General features: G+C 35.8%; 2 protein-coding genes across 4 annotated transcripts; both read right to left on the minus strand.

Moving 5' to 3' along the window:
- Positions 1-224: 224 nt before the first annotated feature.
- Positions 225-3,576, minus strand: LOC107848150 (UPF0481 protein At3g47200). Of its 3 annotated transcripts, XM_047399359.1 has the most exons (5): positions 3,419-3,576; positions 3,169-3,315; positions 2,594-2,987; positions 1,720-1,822; positions 225-1,650 (listed from the first exon to the last, which is right to left on the minus strand). In XM_047399359.1, the coding sequence occupies exons 3-5, from the start codon at positions 2,664-2,666 to the stop codon at positions 453-455; spliced, it is 1,374 nt and encodes a 457-aa protein (XP_047255315.1). In that variant the 5' UTR covers positions 2,667-2,987; positions 3,169-3,315; positions 3,419-3,576; the 3' UTR covers positions 225-452. The 3 variants fall into 3 exon arrangements, with proteins under 3 accessions (XP_047255315.1, XP_016548327.2, XP_016548328.2); XM_016692841.2 differs by having other exon boundaries at positions 225-1,822; positions 3,417-3,538; XM_016692842.2 differs by lacking the exon at positions 2,594-2,987 and having other exon boundaries at positions 225-1,822.
- Positions 3,577-4,876: 1,300 nt separating this feature from the next.
- Positions 4,877-12,265, minus strand: LOC107847737 (putative late blight resistance protein homolog R1B-16). The gene is made up of 4 exons (XM_016692189.2): positions 11,870-12,265; positions 10,547-10,816; positions 5,963-8,231; positions 4,877-5,260 (listed from the first exon to the last, which is right to left on the minus strand). Exons 1-3 carry the CDS (start codon positions 12,035-12,037, stop codon positions 5,994-5,996), a joined length of 2,676 nt encoding a protein of 891 aa, XP_016547675.2. The 5' UTR covers positions 12,038-12,265; the 3' UTR covers positions 4,877-5,260; positions 5,963-5,993.
- Positions 12,266-16,222: the final 3,957 nt, after the last annotated feature.

Genomic DNA, 16,222 nt, shown 5'->3' on the forward strand with positions numbered 1-16,222 from the left:
ATTAGGGGGAAGGGTCATTCTAGTCAGTAGTGTTTTGGACTCTCTTTCCACCTACGTAATGTCTCTTTTTTTCCATTCCTGACAAGGTGAGGAAAAGCATAGACAAGTTGAGAAGAAATTTTATTTGGGAAGGGAACATGAGCAGCAAACGTTTGCATTTGGTCAAGTGGAATATTCTGATCTCTAGTAAGAAGGTGGGAGGACTAGGAATCAAAAATCTCAAATTACAAAATATTAGTCTATTATTGAAGTGGCTTTGGTAGATATAACACTGAGGAGCAAGCATTATGGCGATAAGTTCATACAGTGCAAGCATGAACTTTTTAAGACATACGAGCGAAATAGCAGGAATTGAGAATTTTTTGGGATACGTTGAAGGACACTTTACATACATAGTTCTGAAAAATGTACCATGGATCTTCATGAAGGTACTCCTAATTCCTTCTCGATCTTCAATCTCTTGGAAAAACAGTGAAATAGGTTTGAGAAGCAGTCAAAAAAAGAATGAAAATAGCAGCAAGTAATGCAAGTGCCTTCCATGGAGTGAGAAAGTGAGTGATAATTAGTTCAGACATCCATGTCTTTGCCTTGTTATTATAGTGCTTCTGTATTCTCTCTTTGACCCTGAGAACAAACTGATCGTCATCCAAGCCGCAAGTATTGATCTCCTTGAACAATTTGACTACTTCATCGTCACTGTTGAGTCGATTGATGAGTATCCTTTTGTCTCGTAGTTCTTGCACATCTTTTGGATCATTGATGATGGACTTCATAAAATTTATGTAAGATATTACTTCCAATCCCACATTTGTCCCCGGGCTCATTTCATAAGCTATTATGTTCTTCAGCCAAACGCGTGACCTGTTTGTCACGATGAATGTTGGTAATTCAACCCTGCCGTAGAAGCAGAATGACTTGAACTTTATGTCGTTCACTAAACCAGTTCTGCCAGGCTTAAAATAGATCCCCTTTTCTTTGAGATCTCTGACTGAATGAAACGAGTAATCGTATCTCTTTGCTTCAATGTCGTGATCATCAGCAGCGACGTAATCATCATGATGTTTTGGTTTGTAGGATTTGGTCCATGTTCCTGCGACAATCGCTCTTCGGAGAGCTTCAAGAAGAAAGAGTGGCAGGTCGTTATCACTTCCAATATCCCCAGCTTCATTTCTGTGATTTCCATATATAACTCTGCATATAAAATTCTTGATCCACCAATTTGCGTAAGCTGGCCCCTGTCGTATCTTCCAAAATCGCTTGACAAACCAAAACGGTATTTGATTCTCAAGCAAAAGTATGTCGCGGAAAGCCAATGACAACACCAGTTTTCCAAGACGACTACTAATTCTTTTGGCTGTATCCGTGTCATTCACTGAGATGATGAAACAGGCATCCAGAAGCATCATTTTCGCTAATTCCTCTTTACTATAAGCAGCAACGGACCCCTCCATATAATAACTTCTCGCGATGTCAATATGCTCCATGAAATCTTCGAGTATGGAATCATCAGTCGTGCGACCTCCAGAAATAAATAAATCAAGTAGTTCCTGCTTGAAGTTCTGAACACCTTGAAGCTCAGGCTTCCCGTGATGGTAAGGCCCGATAGAAACTACCATGGGACTATAGTCACTGCAATACTCACTAGTAGACCTCGTGGGATGGTAAGGCCCGATAGAAACTACCATGGGACTATAGTCACTGCAATACTCACTAGTAGACCTCGTGGGATTGAGATCTTTGAATTCCATCTGTAACATTGCCAGTGGAACTCTAGGTATTTTCCGCCCACAAGCACCCAACGAAACATCTTCCATAGTCTCGTCTGCCAATCAGAAAGAGATGGATTCAAGATATGAATTTCTTATAAATTATGGGTTCAGACCCTATTAATTACTGAAATTTTAATAAACTTGTATTCCGTGTTGAAAGTACTGAGTTAACGAAGATGGACTGCCTATAGTATGTGAACTTTGATCAATAATTAGTCAAATATACTCTCGATAAACATAAAGTATCACATAAATTAAGACGATAGACAATAATAGTTTACTCATTCTTCAGAAAATAGTTCTAGACAATTTTACTTTGTCTTCTAAAAGATCAAACCACTAAAGCAAAGACCTAAAACCAAAAAACAAGTAAACCAAATACATATATATAAGAGATCAACAATTCTAAGTTACAAATAATTGTGGGGATCCTATATAATCAAAGTCAATTGCCTTTCATTTTAAAAAAGTAGAGTAGAAGGTACTGGTTCAACAAAATCCAGTAGTTCAATAGTTTCGATTCAAACTTTGTATTTATCTCAAAAAAATCATTTGTAACTCAAAAATGACTAAATTCCAAAATCCATTAACTTCAAATTCAAGATCCGCCTCTATCTGAAGACACATTGAAATATAGATTAAAAATTCTTCTATGTTAAAAAATATTTCTTACTACCATATATATATATATATATATACAGTGTTGCTCGGACTCGTCAAAAATGTCAATGGGTGCGTGTTAGATTTGTTAGAGTGGGTAAAACTCCCACATTGGTTAGGGAATGGACTAGTGGTTTGCTTATATAGATTTGAGTAATTCCCACCTCCAGGGCTAGCTTTTGAGGTTGAGTTAGACCCAAGATCCATTTCTTGACATGATATCAGAGTCAGGTCCATTCCCGTTTTGGGCTCCCGATCCACGCGCCAGTGCCAGTTAGGCCTGGGCGTACGGGGCGTTTTGGGCTCTCGGTCCACGCATCAATGTCAGTTAGGCCTGGGCGCAGGGGGTGTTAGAGGAGCTAGCTTTTGAGGTTGTATCAAAACCAGGTCCATTTCCGTTTTAGGCTCCCGGTCCAATGAACTAGTGGTTTGCTTATATGGACTTGGGTAATCTTCATATCTCTTGAGCTTTGACCCCAGATCCTCAAATGGTTTTGTAATGCGGCGTGCGCAATTTTGTCGAGGCCCATCAGACTCCGCATGTACTAGGCCCATTAGCTAACAAGATTCGCCAAAATTAGTATATTTTGAAGAATCCGACATGAGTGCGGCATCAACAATGAAGAGTTAGTTGCACAGTGTGTGTATATATATATATATAGTGGCAAGAAATATAAAAGAGAATCAAAATAGAGACAATCATATTAGAAGTAAAGAATATTTGGAATTTCAGAGTTACCTTTTTTGTTCTTCTTCGTAACTGGATGGATCCTCGTAACTGTAGTTACTTAAGATCGAGTAGCTAGTAGACGAGGCTCGCAATTCAAATAGTAATACTTGAGCTTTCTGCAACATATGAGCCTCTTCAGATCGGGCTAATTAATGCCTACAAACAAGAGAAATCAGATCGAAACATCAAACTTTAACTTTAATTTCTTCAACGTAATTAATACGATGAAAAATTAAACAAGAAAAAAGATTACAAACACCTTGATGAGTTCTTCAAGGGACAAAACTGAAAAGTGTATCACAAATATGAGCTCCATGACCTATTGGTCAATGTTATTGATGAGTTGTCAAATTACAAAAGTAGACATAATGCACATGGATATGATGTGGTTGGAGTAGTATTAACATTAATATGAAGTTGACTATTAATTTATTTAAATCTAGTTGGTCATTGTATAATCGCTTTACCCAGTAAACTACGACTAATTGTTTATGTGAAGAAGAGTTTTGCAATAAAATTGTTGTCATGTGATCAGAGGTCACGAGTTCGAGCCTTGTTCCTTCCTCGGACATCGCGCATAGCGATAGCTTAGTGCACTAAACTGCCCTTTTTTTTTAGTTAATAAATAAATAATATATAATCCTATTTGGACATATCTTAGAAAGCTACAATAAACACAATCTTTCAATAATTGATGTACCATCTTCTATCTGATGTTCGGTATCTATATTGGAGCCAACTAAGTCCGGATCACGCACTTATAGGATTTTTTTCTAGGGCCACACTTCCAACAGAGTTTTTTCCATTCCAAAGAGCTTAAATCGCGGACCTTTAACAGAGGGTGGAGAGATCTCAACTATCCTACCACCACCGGGTCTTACTTTGTCAACCAACTCACTTTCATGCACATTCAACTAATCTTCTTTGTCTTCACTTGTAAATTTTTAATATTTATCCCACCAACAATTTTAAAAGATGAGTTATAGCCAGGGGGAATTAGTGCAATGCACTAATCTCTGTGATTTTAGGAGTCGTTTGGTACGTGAGATAAGATGGGTATCTCAGGATTAAGTTTGATTGATGTTTTCACAAATTCAAGGCTCTCCTTACCCTTGTGTGGGCTCACACATAATTCGAGGCTAGCTCGATTACTCCCTTAAGCTTGTTTCTAACATGAATTAATTACAAAAAATACGGGGATTTACACCTTTTTTTCCAAGGAACTTCTCTTTTGTTTTATCGGAAACGAGAAAGAAAAGTCTGATGCACAAAACATTTTGCTACTTCAGCGTCTTTTTCAAATTTTTGGTGGTGAATTGAAGTCCACAATTGGAAGGTACCGTTTATATCATAAAAAAATTTGGTACTGTATGACAACTTGGCCTAGCTAGTAAGTGACTTTAATCCATGTTGACTTTCAGATTTAAACAGATTAGAAGAAATCACATGCTGTTTTATTTCTATTAAATTTGAACCTAAAACTTCATGATGCTTAATCGATACCATTGACCTGTAGGTCACGCCCTTGGATGCTTAGTTGAACCTTTTATTATTGGTACTGATAATCCATATTGACTTTTTAACTAAACTAAACATATGTCCTATCCTTGGTGGACAAAATTGCCTGGTATTTGTTACCGGTGGGAGGTGATATGTATCCCGTTGAATTACTCTCGAGTCAATGCACAAGACTTGCTACGAAATTTCAAAAGAAAGCTACAAGGAAATCAATGTTTGTTATTCGAAACAATTCATCTATGTACATCAAGAACTTCGTCTAGAGAGGGAGAAAACACAAGAAGATTTACAGAAAAACAAAAGATTTACAGAAAAACAAAGAAAAAGTACATTATACAAGTTACAAGAATGAAGTTTGTCCCAATCAACCAGACAATAGAAAAAAGAAAGCAGCCCGGTGCACTAAAGCTCCCGCTATGCACGGGGTCCGGGAAACAAGACAACAGTACACATAGAAATAAGTGCAAACAATTGTAATAGATAAGAATGCTCCAAACTGATCTGCATACTTTTTGGCATATGAAGTAGTAGCAAGCAGAAGGATTGATTTATTGTTACTCCAATATCAAAACTGACAAAATTCCTGCGAAAAACGATGCATAATCAGCTGATAAGTATCATCACTAGTCAGCCTAAAATATTTTCGACGAGAAGGTGGGAAATGACTTTCCTCACTATTGAGCCGAGCTCTAACCAACACTTTAGACATTATTATTAGGCATTAGACATAAACAGACACTCAAACTTGGTCTCAGCCGACAAGTAAGCACAGCAACGTTGAGAGTGCACACCTAGGCCCCTCAACTCGTATCACTTGAACAATCCAACTTACAAAATGATCATCTGGACACCTTCAAAATTTACGTGCCACATCAGAATCAGGTGTCCACGAGAAACACTGGAGAAGAGTTGGAGTGTTCATTGTCAGTTGAGACCACTCTCTAAGTTGAAGTGCTTACTTGCAACCAATCAAGTTTGAGCGTCTGTTTATGTATTATTCCTTATAGTTTCTGCAGACAGAAACACATTAAGTGGAGAAATAGTTGAACAATAATCAGGATGCAGTGTATAACTGGTATTTGAAACATGCTCATAAGATCTTTATAGCTTTGCTGGGAAAGAATTTCATTACTAGCACACGCTAACATTAGTTCTACGCCACATAAGACTGACTGCTGTTATAAAAACAGAATCCTTGTTGGCGGGATCTCAAGTAATTGTAGGAATTTAACCAAAAAAAGTACTAGTGTTCACATCTGAAGACTAAGGTTGACATGAAACTAACCTGTCAAGTGCCAATGAAGCAGTCTTTACAGTTACAATCCAAGATCGTGAGGGAATACAGAAAGCTTGAATCCGCTGCTCTTACTGCCATCCTGTTCTTTTTCTTGTTTCTTTTTTAGTATTGCTCGTGCAGATCTAGCTGCAGACTCACTGGTACTCTGGAGTTCCATTAGCTGGAGGTTTTTCACATCAGCCAGTTCAGCGGGGAGCGCCTCAAGTTTATCACATGATATAAGAACGAGGTGTTTTAGTCGTGGAAAGTTCCCTGATGAGGCTTTCCAAGAAGTTAGATCTGTCCTTTCAATCACTAGGACCTGAAGACGAGGAAAACCACCGTCCTCTTGTTCCCACGACTGTCCCCTAAATGCATTTTCTTTCAACTTCAGCACCTCAAGGTACTCTAATAGACCTAATATAGACATATCTTTCCATTCAAACCAAGTATCTACCAGAGTGAGCTTTTTTAGCTTCTGAGGGAAAATATATGCTGGAGGAAGGCGTTGTTGTTTACTACTTAGACGAGTATCATTCACCAACTTCAGATTTTCGAGGTAAGCTAACTTACCTATGTTACTGAATAAAACAGTACCAGACCCGTCCTTACTGGTTTCTAAAAGTGCATCTATATTTCCACGAACGCCTAATTTCTTGAGATTAGGAGTTCTAGTAAAAACTTCTGCGGTGCAACATTCAGGTGCTATAGTAGAAAGTGTTTGTAGGCAACGATTCGCCAAGTTGTCCTTGCTGCTCTTGGGGCGCTTAGTGGAAGGCAACGTAGTAGAGGCGTTTGTGCACACATGCCTTAATCTTGTCATATTCCAAACGTCTGCTTTGATGTCAAGAGTACCTTGTTGCGTCTCGACTATAAGTGTTTGTACATTCCAAAGATTCCCAAAGTCAGCAGGAATGGTCTTGATCTTGTCAGTTGAGATAGCAATGTACCTTAAATGAAATAATTTGAAGAACTCCCGAGAAAATCGATTGAACTTGATTGATTCAGCATCGAGTACCCGAAGCAAGGGAAATGCTTTGGGGATGACTGGTATTTCATTTGAAGGCATCTCAATTTTTTTCGAGCCAAAGCATAAGAACGATCTAACATGCTCACCGGAGGGCTTTGTCGATAAGAATTCAGGAACCAAGGAATGAATACATAGGCGACGATAAGTGGCTAACTCTTGTTTATCTGGAAAAGATCGTCCTTGCCCTCGTTTGATTTCTTGAAAAAGATTCTCCTCCGTCATAGCCTCATGTCTGCAGAACTCATGCAACATGTCATGAACACGACATATTTTGATATGGCCGCTGTAACTCCTTTGCATTACCATCACTAAGTTCCTATTGACAAGATCATTCAAGTGATCCTCTGCTATATCCTCTAGAGTCAATGGTCCTTGGTATTGTATGAATCCTTCCGCGATCCATAGACGAATCAACTTCCGAGCTGGAATTTGAGAACCTCCCAGAAAAGCCCCACAGTATAAAAAGCACGCCTTTAGGTCATAAGGCAAACGGTCATAACTCATCTGCACTAATTTCTTGCAGTTCTCTGGATCTCTATTTATGAGGTGCTCGCCCACACTGTCAGCCACAAACTCCCATTCCCTTGTCGTCTTTCCTTTCCCTATCAGCGCTCCGGCGATAACCACTATAGCAAGTGGCAAGCCCATACATTTTTCGGCTATACTTTTTCCAGGCCATTCTAACTCAGGTGGACACTTCTCCTTGTGAAATACCTTCTTCTCGAGTAGCTCCCAACTTTCATCTTTAGTCAAAAACTTTAGATTATGAGGTTCATCATTGCAACGCTTAGCCACATTCGTTTGTCTCGTGGTCATCAAGACTCTATTCCGTTTACCATTATTTGGGAAAGCAACTTTGATTCGTTCCCAAGCCTCCATTGTCCACACATCATCCAAAACTATAAGATATTTCCCACCCTTCCCAAGAAGCTCCTTCACTTCATTTGCTAAGTCTTCCTCTGTTGTATCATGATACTGTTTGGTGTTTCGAGTGAATTTGCTGATGATGTTGAGAAATATCTCCCTTCTCTTGAACCTTTGAGAAACGTATACCCAAACGCGCGTGAAGAACTCATACTCAACCTTCGGATCCTTATAAATCTTATATGCCAAAGTTGTTTTTCCAAGACCAGGCATACCAACGACTGGCACAACCTCAACATCATCTGATCCTCCAATGAGACGATCAATTACAGTTTTTGCCTCCTCATCAAAACCTACCACGTCGTCTTCTTCAACCACAGGAGCCTGTTTTAAGATCGTACAGAAGGAAAAAGATCTCAGAAATGATATTAGAATTGACTCTAAATAAAAGACGAAGAAACAGGATGTTGAAACAAATGCTTTGTAATGCACGTAGATTTTACAAGATGCTGACATCATGCAATGAATGTGATTTAACACGGACATAGCCATCCTCGGAGTGTTATGTTTTCACATTAATGTAATTTACTCCCTCAATCGGTTTAAATTTGTTTGTTTGATTTTGATATAGGACGAACCTTACAAAAGCAAAGAAAGTCTTCAACTAAAAATATGTAAAATGTATCAAAATATCCTTAAATCTTGTGGTCACAAACCAACCATGTAGAATGTCGGAATCAAAGAATTATCAAAAAGAAAAGGAAAGAGACATTCTTTTTGAAGAAGAAAAAATTGATGGCAACACCATTGCATAATCAATCAAAATCTTCCTTTTAGTTGGGGATATTTTGGCTTTCACATTGTTACCTCTTATCTCATATATCCATACTTCTAATTTCTCAAATTACAAGTGCATGGCATACAAAAAACACTAACACTAAAAAAAAACACTGATTTTTTTAGCATGATTGAGCAGTTTGGTGGTGTGGAGATTGGAATAGATACTTTGAGCATCAACCAGTCAGCTGGTCCTGGAAACATTACGGAAAGCAAGAATCCTTCACAAGGTGGCTTGTTTCATTTGGTGACTGGCTAAAGAAGCGGTGCTTACACAAGACAACCTAATGAGATGATCATTAGGTTGTTTTGTTTGATGACCGGCTAAAGCAGCCGTGCTTTCAAGGTGCATATAACGTACAAGGGTGAACCATTCCAATCATCAGCTAGTCAACTGGCCCGGGAAACTTGTATCGAAAGCAAGAATCTCTCACGAGGTGGCTTGTTTTGTTTGGTGACTGACTAAAGAATCAGTGCTTACACAAGACAACCTAATGAGCTGAACCATTAGGTTGTTTTGTTTGATGACTGGCTAAAGAAGCCATGCTTTCAAGGTGAATATAACGTACAAGAAGATGAAACATTCCAATCATCAGCCAGTCAACTGGCCCTGGAAACTTACATGGAAAGCGAGAATCCGTCACAAGCTGGCTTGTTTCATTTGGTGACTGGCTAAACAAGTGCTTAGGCAAGACAACCTAATGAGATGAACCATCTGTTTGGTTTGGTGACTGGCTAAAGCAGCCATGCTTTCAAAGTGATTATAGCGTACTAGAAGATGAACCATTCCAATCATCGGCCAGTCAGCTGGCCCTGGAAACTTACATGGAAAGCAAGAATCCCTCACAAGGCGGATTGCTTTGTTTGGTTACTGGATAAAGAGGCAATGCTTACACAAGACAACCTAACGACAAGAGAATAACTCTTTGTCCCAGTTGTTTTTTTTTTGTGGTGAAACTACTGAGACAGTTAACCATCGAGCTCTTCCTACATTGTAAGGTCGCAGGTAAGCTATGGAAACTGTTTTTAAGTCTAAAGAACATCTCTCTGTCCATGCCTGGAAGAATCACAGAAGCATTACAGAGTTGGGAGGAAGTAGGAGCACAACCAAGAAAGGAGTATATAGATGGAGAATTGTCCCCGCAAGCATATGGTGGACAATCTGGACGGAGAGGAAGCTTACATGTTATGAGAAGTAGAAAATCAAAATAGTATGGAACATGTCAGACTGAATTGCATTTTAGTGCAACCTATGCACCATTTTGACAGGGGTGGCCCAAAGGGTAAGGCTAGTAAAGTATTTGCTTTAGGTCCTTAAAATTTCTGAGGCCTAGTAAATTTTATGATTTTCAACTTAACTTGAAATTTATTTCAAGAAGATTGTGAAATACAACTAAAAACAAGAAATAATATAGAAAGAAAAAACTATTTAATTTTTACCAAAAATATTTTAAAATTTTGAATTAAACAATTCAAACTTCATATTAATAAATAAAATTTTAACAACAACATCCAAGTTAATCTACTGCAAATAAGTAATTAACATTTTATTCACTAGAATTAATCCTTACTTTATTAATAATCGTATTAATATGTGAAGTTAAATGGTATGCTTCATGTAAAATTATTACATCAAAAATAATTAATATTCCAGAACAAAAAAAAAAATAACTTTAAATTTTTACAATATTATTTTGGTATGTATATATATGTGTAATATCTTTTAATAAAATTTGGCTTTAGGCCACTAATTTTACTAAGATGTCTCTGCATTTTGATTGATACAAAAATAGAAAGGGTTACTAGCAGTCAAAGAAAACGAAACACAAAACTGTTCTATACTATCAGAATCAAGAATATACCTTCCTCTCCTCATCACCTCTGTTGTAATTATCGTCCAAAGCAATAGCTTGAAGGCCATACGAATCATTCTCACGAATTTCCTTCACTCTTTCTCTTATACTTTTGATCTCATCAGCCACACCTTTTGCTCTAGCTACATGTGTAAGATGAAACCATTGAGCAAATTTGTTTTTATCATCATGTCTCTTAGCTTCAATCACAAACTTATCAATCGAATCCTCGGCAGCATTTACTACTTTTCTTATTTTCTTCACCATTTCTTTCAAAACCTGAGAGGAAAATGATATGTTCATAAACTCAATGAATAGCATATCGGCATTGAATTCATCTGAACTCAATATTTTGAACATAAATTTATATGAAAAAATGTACATAAAATTGCAACAAATACTCCTTTCGTCCCAAACTAAACTGTTGTTTTGGCTCATTTCACGTTTATTAAGATACAACAACAACAAAAACAAGCCCAGTATATTCCCACTTAGGGGGTCTGGGAGGGTAGAGTATACGCAGTCCATACCACTACCCCTAATGAGGTAGAGAGGTTGTTTCCGATAGACCCGGCTCAAGATTCACATTTATTAACAAAAAACAAGAAATGTATGATATAGTTAGTATGTTATCCTTATTTATTCAGATGTTTCTTGAGAATCGACTACGAAGAAAAAGTAATTCTTCAAGACTTCAACATAAGGTTGTAGTTGAAATAATTCTCCTTACTCCATCCTATTTTAATTTATTTGTTGTACTTTCCTTTTCGCTCTTATCAAAAAAAGAAGTCTGTTTTCTTTTTGTCAACCCTTTAATTTGTAACTTTCTATATGACATATTTAACACCACAAGATCAAAGTTATTTTAATACATTCCACATACTTTTAGTTTAATACTTTACTTGTCTATTTTCAATTTTAGAATGGTCAATAATACTTATCTAGTTTATAAAATCAATGGATAATTTATCTATTTCTACCTATTTTACCCGTAGCATTAAGCAAGATTCATTATCTAACGCATTTTTCAAAACACTAAATTTATTATATATTCAAAGGATAATATGGTAAAATTATTTTATCATTTACTTTTCTGAATCCTTTTTTTCACTAGGAAAGTAGACAAGTAAAGGTGAACAGAGGGAGTACCACAAGTTTAAATTTCAGTTAATTCAAAACCAAACAAACAAATTAAATTAGAGTAAACTCTTTTCTTCTCTTAACACATAACTTTAAAATACAATAAGTTCAACACTAATAAACTTAAACAAGAAACACATACTAAAAAGGTTTCTAACAAATATCGAATCCTAAACAAATTTGGTTTCGTACCTCGTTATCCCTCCGGGACTTAGCAGCTTGCTTTAGGAAAGCATTAAAGTCGCTAAGATCTCGGAGTAGATCTTCAACTTCACCTTTTATTCCAAGGATTAAATCAGCATTGTCAATTAATAATTGCATCAAATTTTCAACCAAGAACTTCACTGCTACATCCGCCATGACGCGATGAATTGCGATTGGTCTAAACCTTCCACTAACAACTTATTGTGGCCTCATACACTTGAACTTGCTAGCTCTACTTGGAAGGTTTATTGGTTGACTAAGAAATTAAGTAAAGTGGAGGTAGGAGAAAGAGAATATATTTACTATAATGAAAGCTTGCCAAGTGACAACTAATAATTGGAAATTTTATATTTCATTCATTGGAAAGTATGTGACTTTTTTGTCGTTTTTTCAGTTTTTTATTTACTCTTTGCTACTTATAAGATATTTTTAGGTAGCCCAAGGCAGTGGTTGAGTTGGTTTGAGAGGATTTTTCATAGCGGAGGTTGCGGGTTCGATTCACCCCTACTGTCTTCTTAATTGAGTTCGTCGCACTGGATTTATCTAGTGTGATTTACATTTTCTGTGTGGTTTGCGAGTTATTGCACAGTGAGGGGTTTACCAGTGTACACACAGTGCTCACCACAGAGTACTCACCCGAAGGGCAGAGGATGTAGCGGCTGCGGATTTTCGTGAAGTTTTCAAAAAAAAAAAAAGATATTTTGAGGTACAGTATTGCTTTATAAATTATTGCTCAATTACTCTTATGGTTTTAAATATGACTGTTTTCGCGCCTGTACTTCAACTCATAGATTATTCTAGATAAGTTGTATAATGTAAAAGTTGAAATTTAAAGAGTTGTCGAGAAGAGAAAAAAACCTTTTTTTTAGAAAAAAATAATGGACTAAAGAAAATAAATAAATTAAAACATAGAAATATTGTTATCGGTTTCAATTAATGTGGTGCCCAAATATTTTTCTCCAGTGTTATTTTTCTTTTTCATAACTACTGTAATTTGTTGCATTTGAGTCGAAGATCCTTTAGAAACAAACAATCTCTCTACCTCCATAACGTATGAATGAGATTCACATATATTCTAGCCTCTCTAAAGTTTACTTATGAAATTCCACTGAATATGTCACTGATTTGGTACTATACTTTTAGCCTATTAAGGATTATTGATGAGCATTGTGAAAGAATGAAAATTGTCATAAACAGATTATGGGGCCGGTGGGCCAAGACAGAAAAATGGTCTTGGGCCTTAGAATGGTTTGCGCCAAGAACTGAAGGAAATATACACCCTTATTGGCTGCTCCGATGCCGCTCCGTACCCCTCGGAAGATTGAGGATACATCGTAGGTTTTATTGCTTTTGATCCCTTTCTTTCTCTGCGGAGAGCTATCAACAGTTCGCACCTTTGGTTTTGTCAACACTGAGAAGCGAAGAGCTCAAGGTCAGGCAAGGCAGTCTAAGGTATTCGCTCTTCTCCTTGTACTCCTTTTTCATTGGTACTCGTAACTTATCATATTTACACAAATTCTCATCCTTACAAAGTAATTACAAAAATCTCAACTAATTATATATTTAATTGGATGTAGCGAGAGCTAGTTATATATCTCGATAGATCCAAAATCAAAATTTTCAATAATTATACAAAATGTCGGAATTTTTGTTGTTTGCCCTTGAATGTACTTGTATGTATGTAAATGTATAAAAGTTTGCAATATCACTAAATTTTAACCTATTACATATATCAGATTACATGAAAATGGGATTAAAAAAATAACTCCTAACCTATCTAATTCGGTTCACCATTGCTTTTTCATAGTATTTGAAAGTAAAAAAACGATAGTATACAAAATTAAGAAAACGCTAGTATACAAAATTAAGTGACTTTTGTATATAACAATAAAACATATATAAATTTAATAAGTAATTTCGAATAATTAAATGACCATTTGAATAGCAGACTCCCAGTATAATAAACGTCTAGCTCATAAATTTACATCAAAGATAACACTAGAGATAAGAGTATTTTCTTATCCAATTTGATAATGACCATTGCAAACTAAAATGGGAAACAAAAATATGACTAACAAACTACCCTAATGAGGAAAAAGAATGAGAAAATATCCAATTAATCTCTGAACTATATCAAAAAAGTCTATGACACACCTCAACTTAAATGGGGTCTTATTATTCCTTGAACTAATTAAAAGTGTAATTTTGACACTCTTAATGCCTACGTGGCACACACGACTGCCTACGTGGATACTTCAGTGTGTTGTGCTACGTATGTGCCACGTAGGTACTAAGGGTGTCAAAATTACACTTTTAATAAGTTCAAGGGGTAATAGGACCTCGTTTAAGTTGAGGTGTGTCATAACATTTTTGGGTATAGTTCAGAAGGTAATTGGGTATTATCTCAAAAAGAATAATTAAAAATAATCATTTTTGACATGTTTGTTACTCTCTTTGTTCATCTATTTGTTTAATTTACATTTTGTAAGATCGTCTCTTTTATTTTGTAAGAGATTAAGAGATCTTAAAATCTCGATTTTTGTGTGTATTCCTTAATATAATGATTGACATAAGTATTTTGTCACAGTATTCATATTGATTGATAATTAGTCTTAGTATTAGAAAATAATTTACATAATATGTAATTAGTAATGTTAAGAGAAGATATTCATTATATGATATAATGAATATGTAAAAGTGATGAGTGAGTAATTAGGTGGATTTTGTAATTAAGGCTGACGAAATTTTTTGATGTCTTTTGGACCTTTGGAGGGTCGCTTACTGTTGGACAAAATATTAAGGGGTTGTTTGGTACAAAGAGAAGTTAATCAAGAATTAATAATAATAATAATAATAATAATAATAATAATAATAATAATAATAATAATAATAATAATAATAATACAGGAATTAGTAATATAGGGATTATTTTTTATCAAATGTTTGATTTATTGTATTAAAAACTAGATATATCATGTATTTTAAAACTCAACAAAATCTTTTTTACAATTATACCTTTAAATTTTTATGAGATTTTCTACGTCATTTAACTAGTCAAGTTGCTCACCCTTTGCGCGATCTTAAAAAAGTTAAATATGAATAATAATTCTCACTCCGCTTAGTTGATCATTTATTTCTGTAAAAAAAAATTGAGTCTATTTAATCAAGAAAAATTTTAAACAAACAAATAATTGTCATATTATAGAGAAATAATTTTTAGAAAATGTAAAGCACACTATGTAAGAACATCACGGACTGTTGATAATATAATTTTAGATTTTCAAATTATATATTTATTTGATAATAATTTTTTCTATTTAAATTTATTCGTTTGTAAATTGAACAATTACAAAGTAGCATAAATGTAGTTCACATTCGAAACTATCAACCAACACGAGGGAGTAAATGATATTTAAGTACTTGATCCGCATACTCAAAGTAAAAAAAAGTTGGCAAATTAACTGTAACATAACAACCAAATTTGTAGTGATTAAATTTAAAATGAATCTAAAAGAAAAATTTAATAAAAAGAATTGAGGGGTAGTTGAGTCATTTAATTTTCTTATCCATGCATTATTAAGCCAAGAATAAGTAATCCCATGGTTTAGGGATAAGATGGGAAAAGACATTGTTTCCACCCCAAATGATACCAAACGGTATCTACAACACCAAAACAGTCCGCAAACAACCCACAATCACAAGCCTTTACCCGCAACAACAAGACAACAACACGATACGAAAAGCAAACATAAACTTAAAAAGAGTAAAAGATAGCTAACTTGACACAAAGAGAACCCATTAGGTAGCAACTAAAAAGTGTATCAAAACTCTAAAACCTCTACAAAACAAGTTAACAAGTACCAAGTTCTTACGGTGACCGCCAAGGGAATCAACTCACCTCAAGATCTGCCGTTTTCAAGCAAAGAACAATATTGGCTTTTCCAAGCCCTACACTAATGGCTTATCCAAGCCCTACACTAAGGGTGCTCTCAAAGAGAGAAGAAGTCTTTTACATATTTATCCTTCCAAAGCTAAAGAGCAAATGACTTAATAGAAGACTATATAGAGGCTAGCTTATTATATAACAAAAATGATCACAATACCCTTAATGAAAGGGGTGTCCATGAAGTGTCTTTCTAACAAAGTGTGATCCCCAAAACACCCTTAATGAAAGGTTCTTCTTCAATGCTCCACAACCGTAGGGTCATTCTTCAACACTTGTAGTCTCGGGTTGGCATCAAAGGTAAGCCCCCACGCAATCTTCCACACACGGGTTTACCTTATGTCATGCTCAAAACGGGTCCTCCATGCATGTTCTTGTGTCCTCTAGGTGACCAAGTC

This window comes from Capsicum annuum, chromosome 11 (assembly GCF_002878395.1).
Source record: "Capsicum annuum cultivar UCD-10X-F1 chromosome 11, UCD10Xv1.1, whole genome shotgun sequence".
Classification (NCBI taxonomy): domain Eukaryota; kingdom Viridiplantae; phylum Streptophyta; class Magnoliopsida; order Solanales; family Solanaceae; genus Capsicum; species Capsicum annuum.

Bases quoted from the DNA above. Each gene is read 5' to 3' on its own strand.
- LOC107848150 (XM_016692841.2), bottom strand. From the start codon at position 2,666: ATGGACCTGACTCTGATATCATGTCAAGAAATGGATCTTGGGTCTAAC. The intron at 1,823-2,593 runs GTGGGAATTACT...TCTGATTGGCAG, and splicing joins CTCAAAAGCTAGCCCTGGAG to ACGAGACTATGGAAGATGTT.
- LOC107847737 (XM_016692189.2), bottom strand. From the start codon at position 12,037: ATGGCGGATGTAGCAGTGAAGTTCTTGGTTGAAAATTTGATGCAATTA. The intron at 10,817-11,869 runs GTACGAAACCAA...TTTTCCTCTCAG, and splicing joins AGTCCCGGAGGGATAACGAG to GTTTTGAAAGAAATGGTGAA. The intron at 8,232-10,546 runs GTATATTCTTGA...ATCTTAAAACAG, and splicing joins GAGGTGATGAGGAGAGGAAG to GCTCCTGTGGTTGAAGAAGA.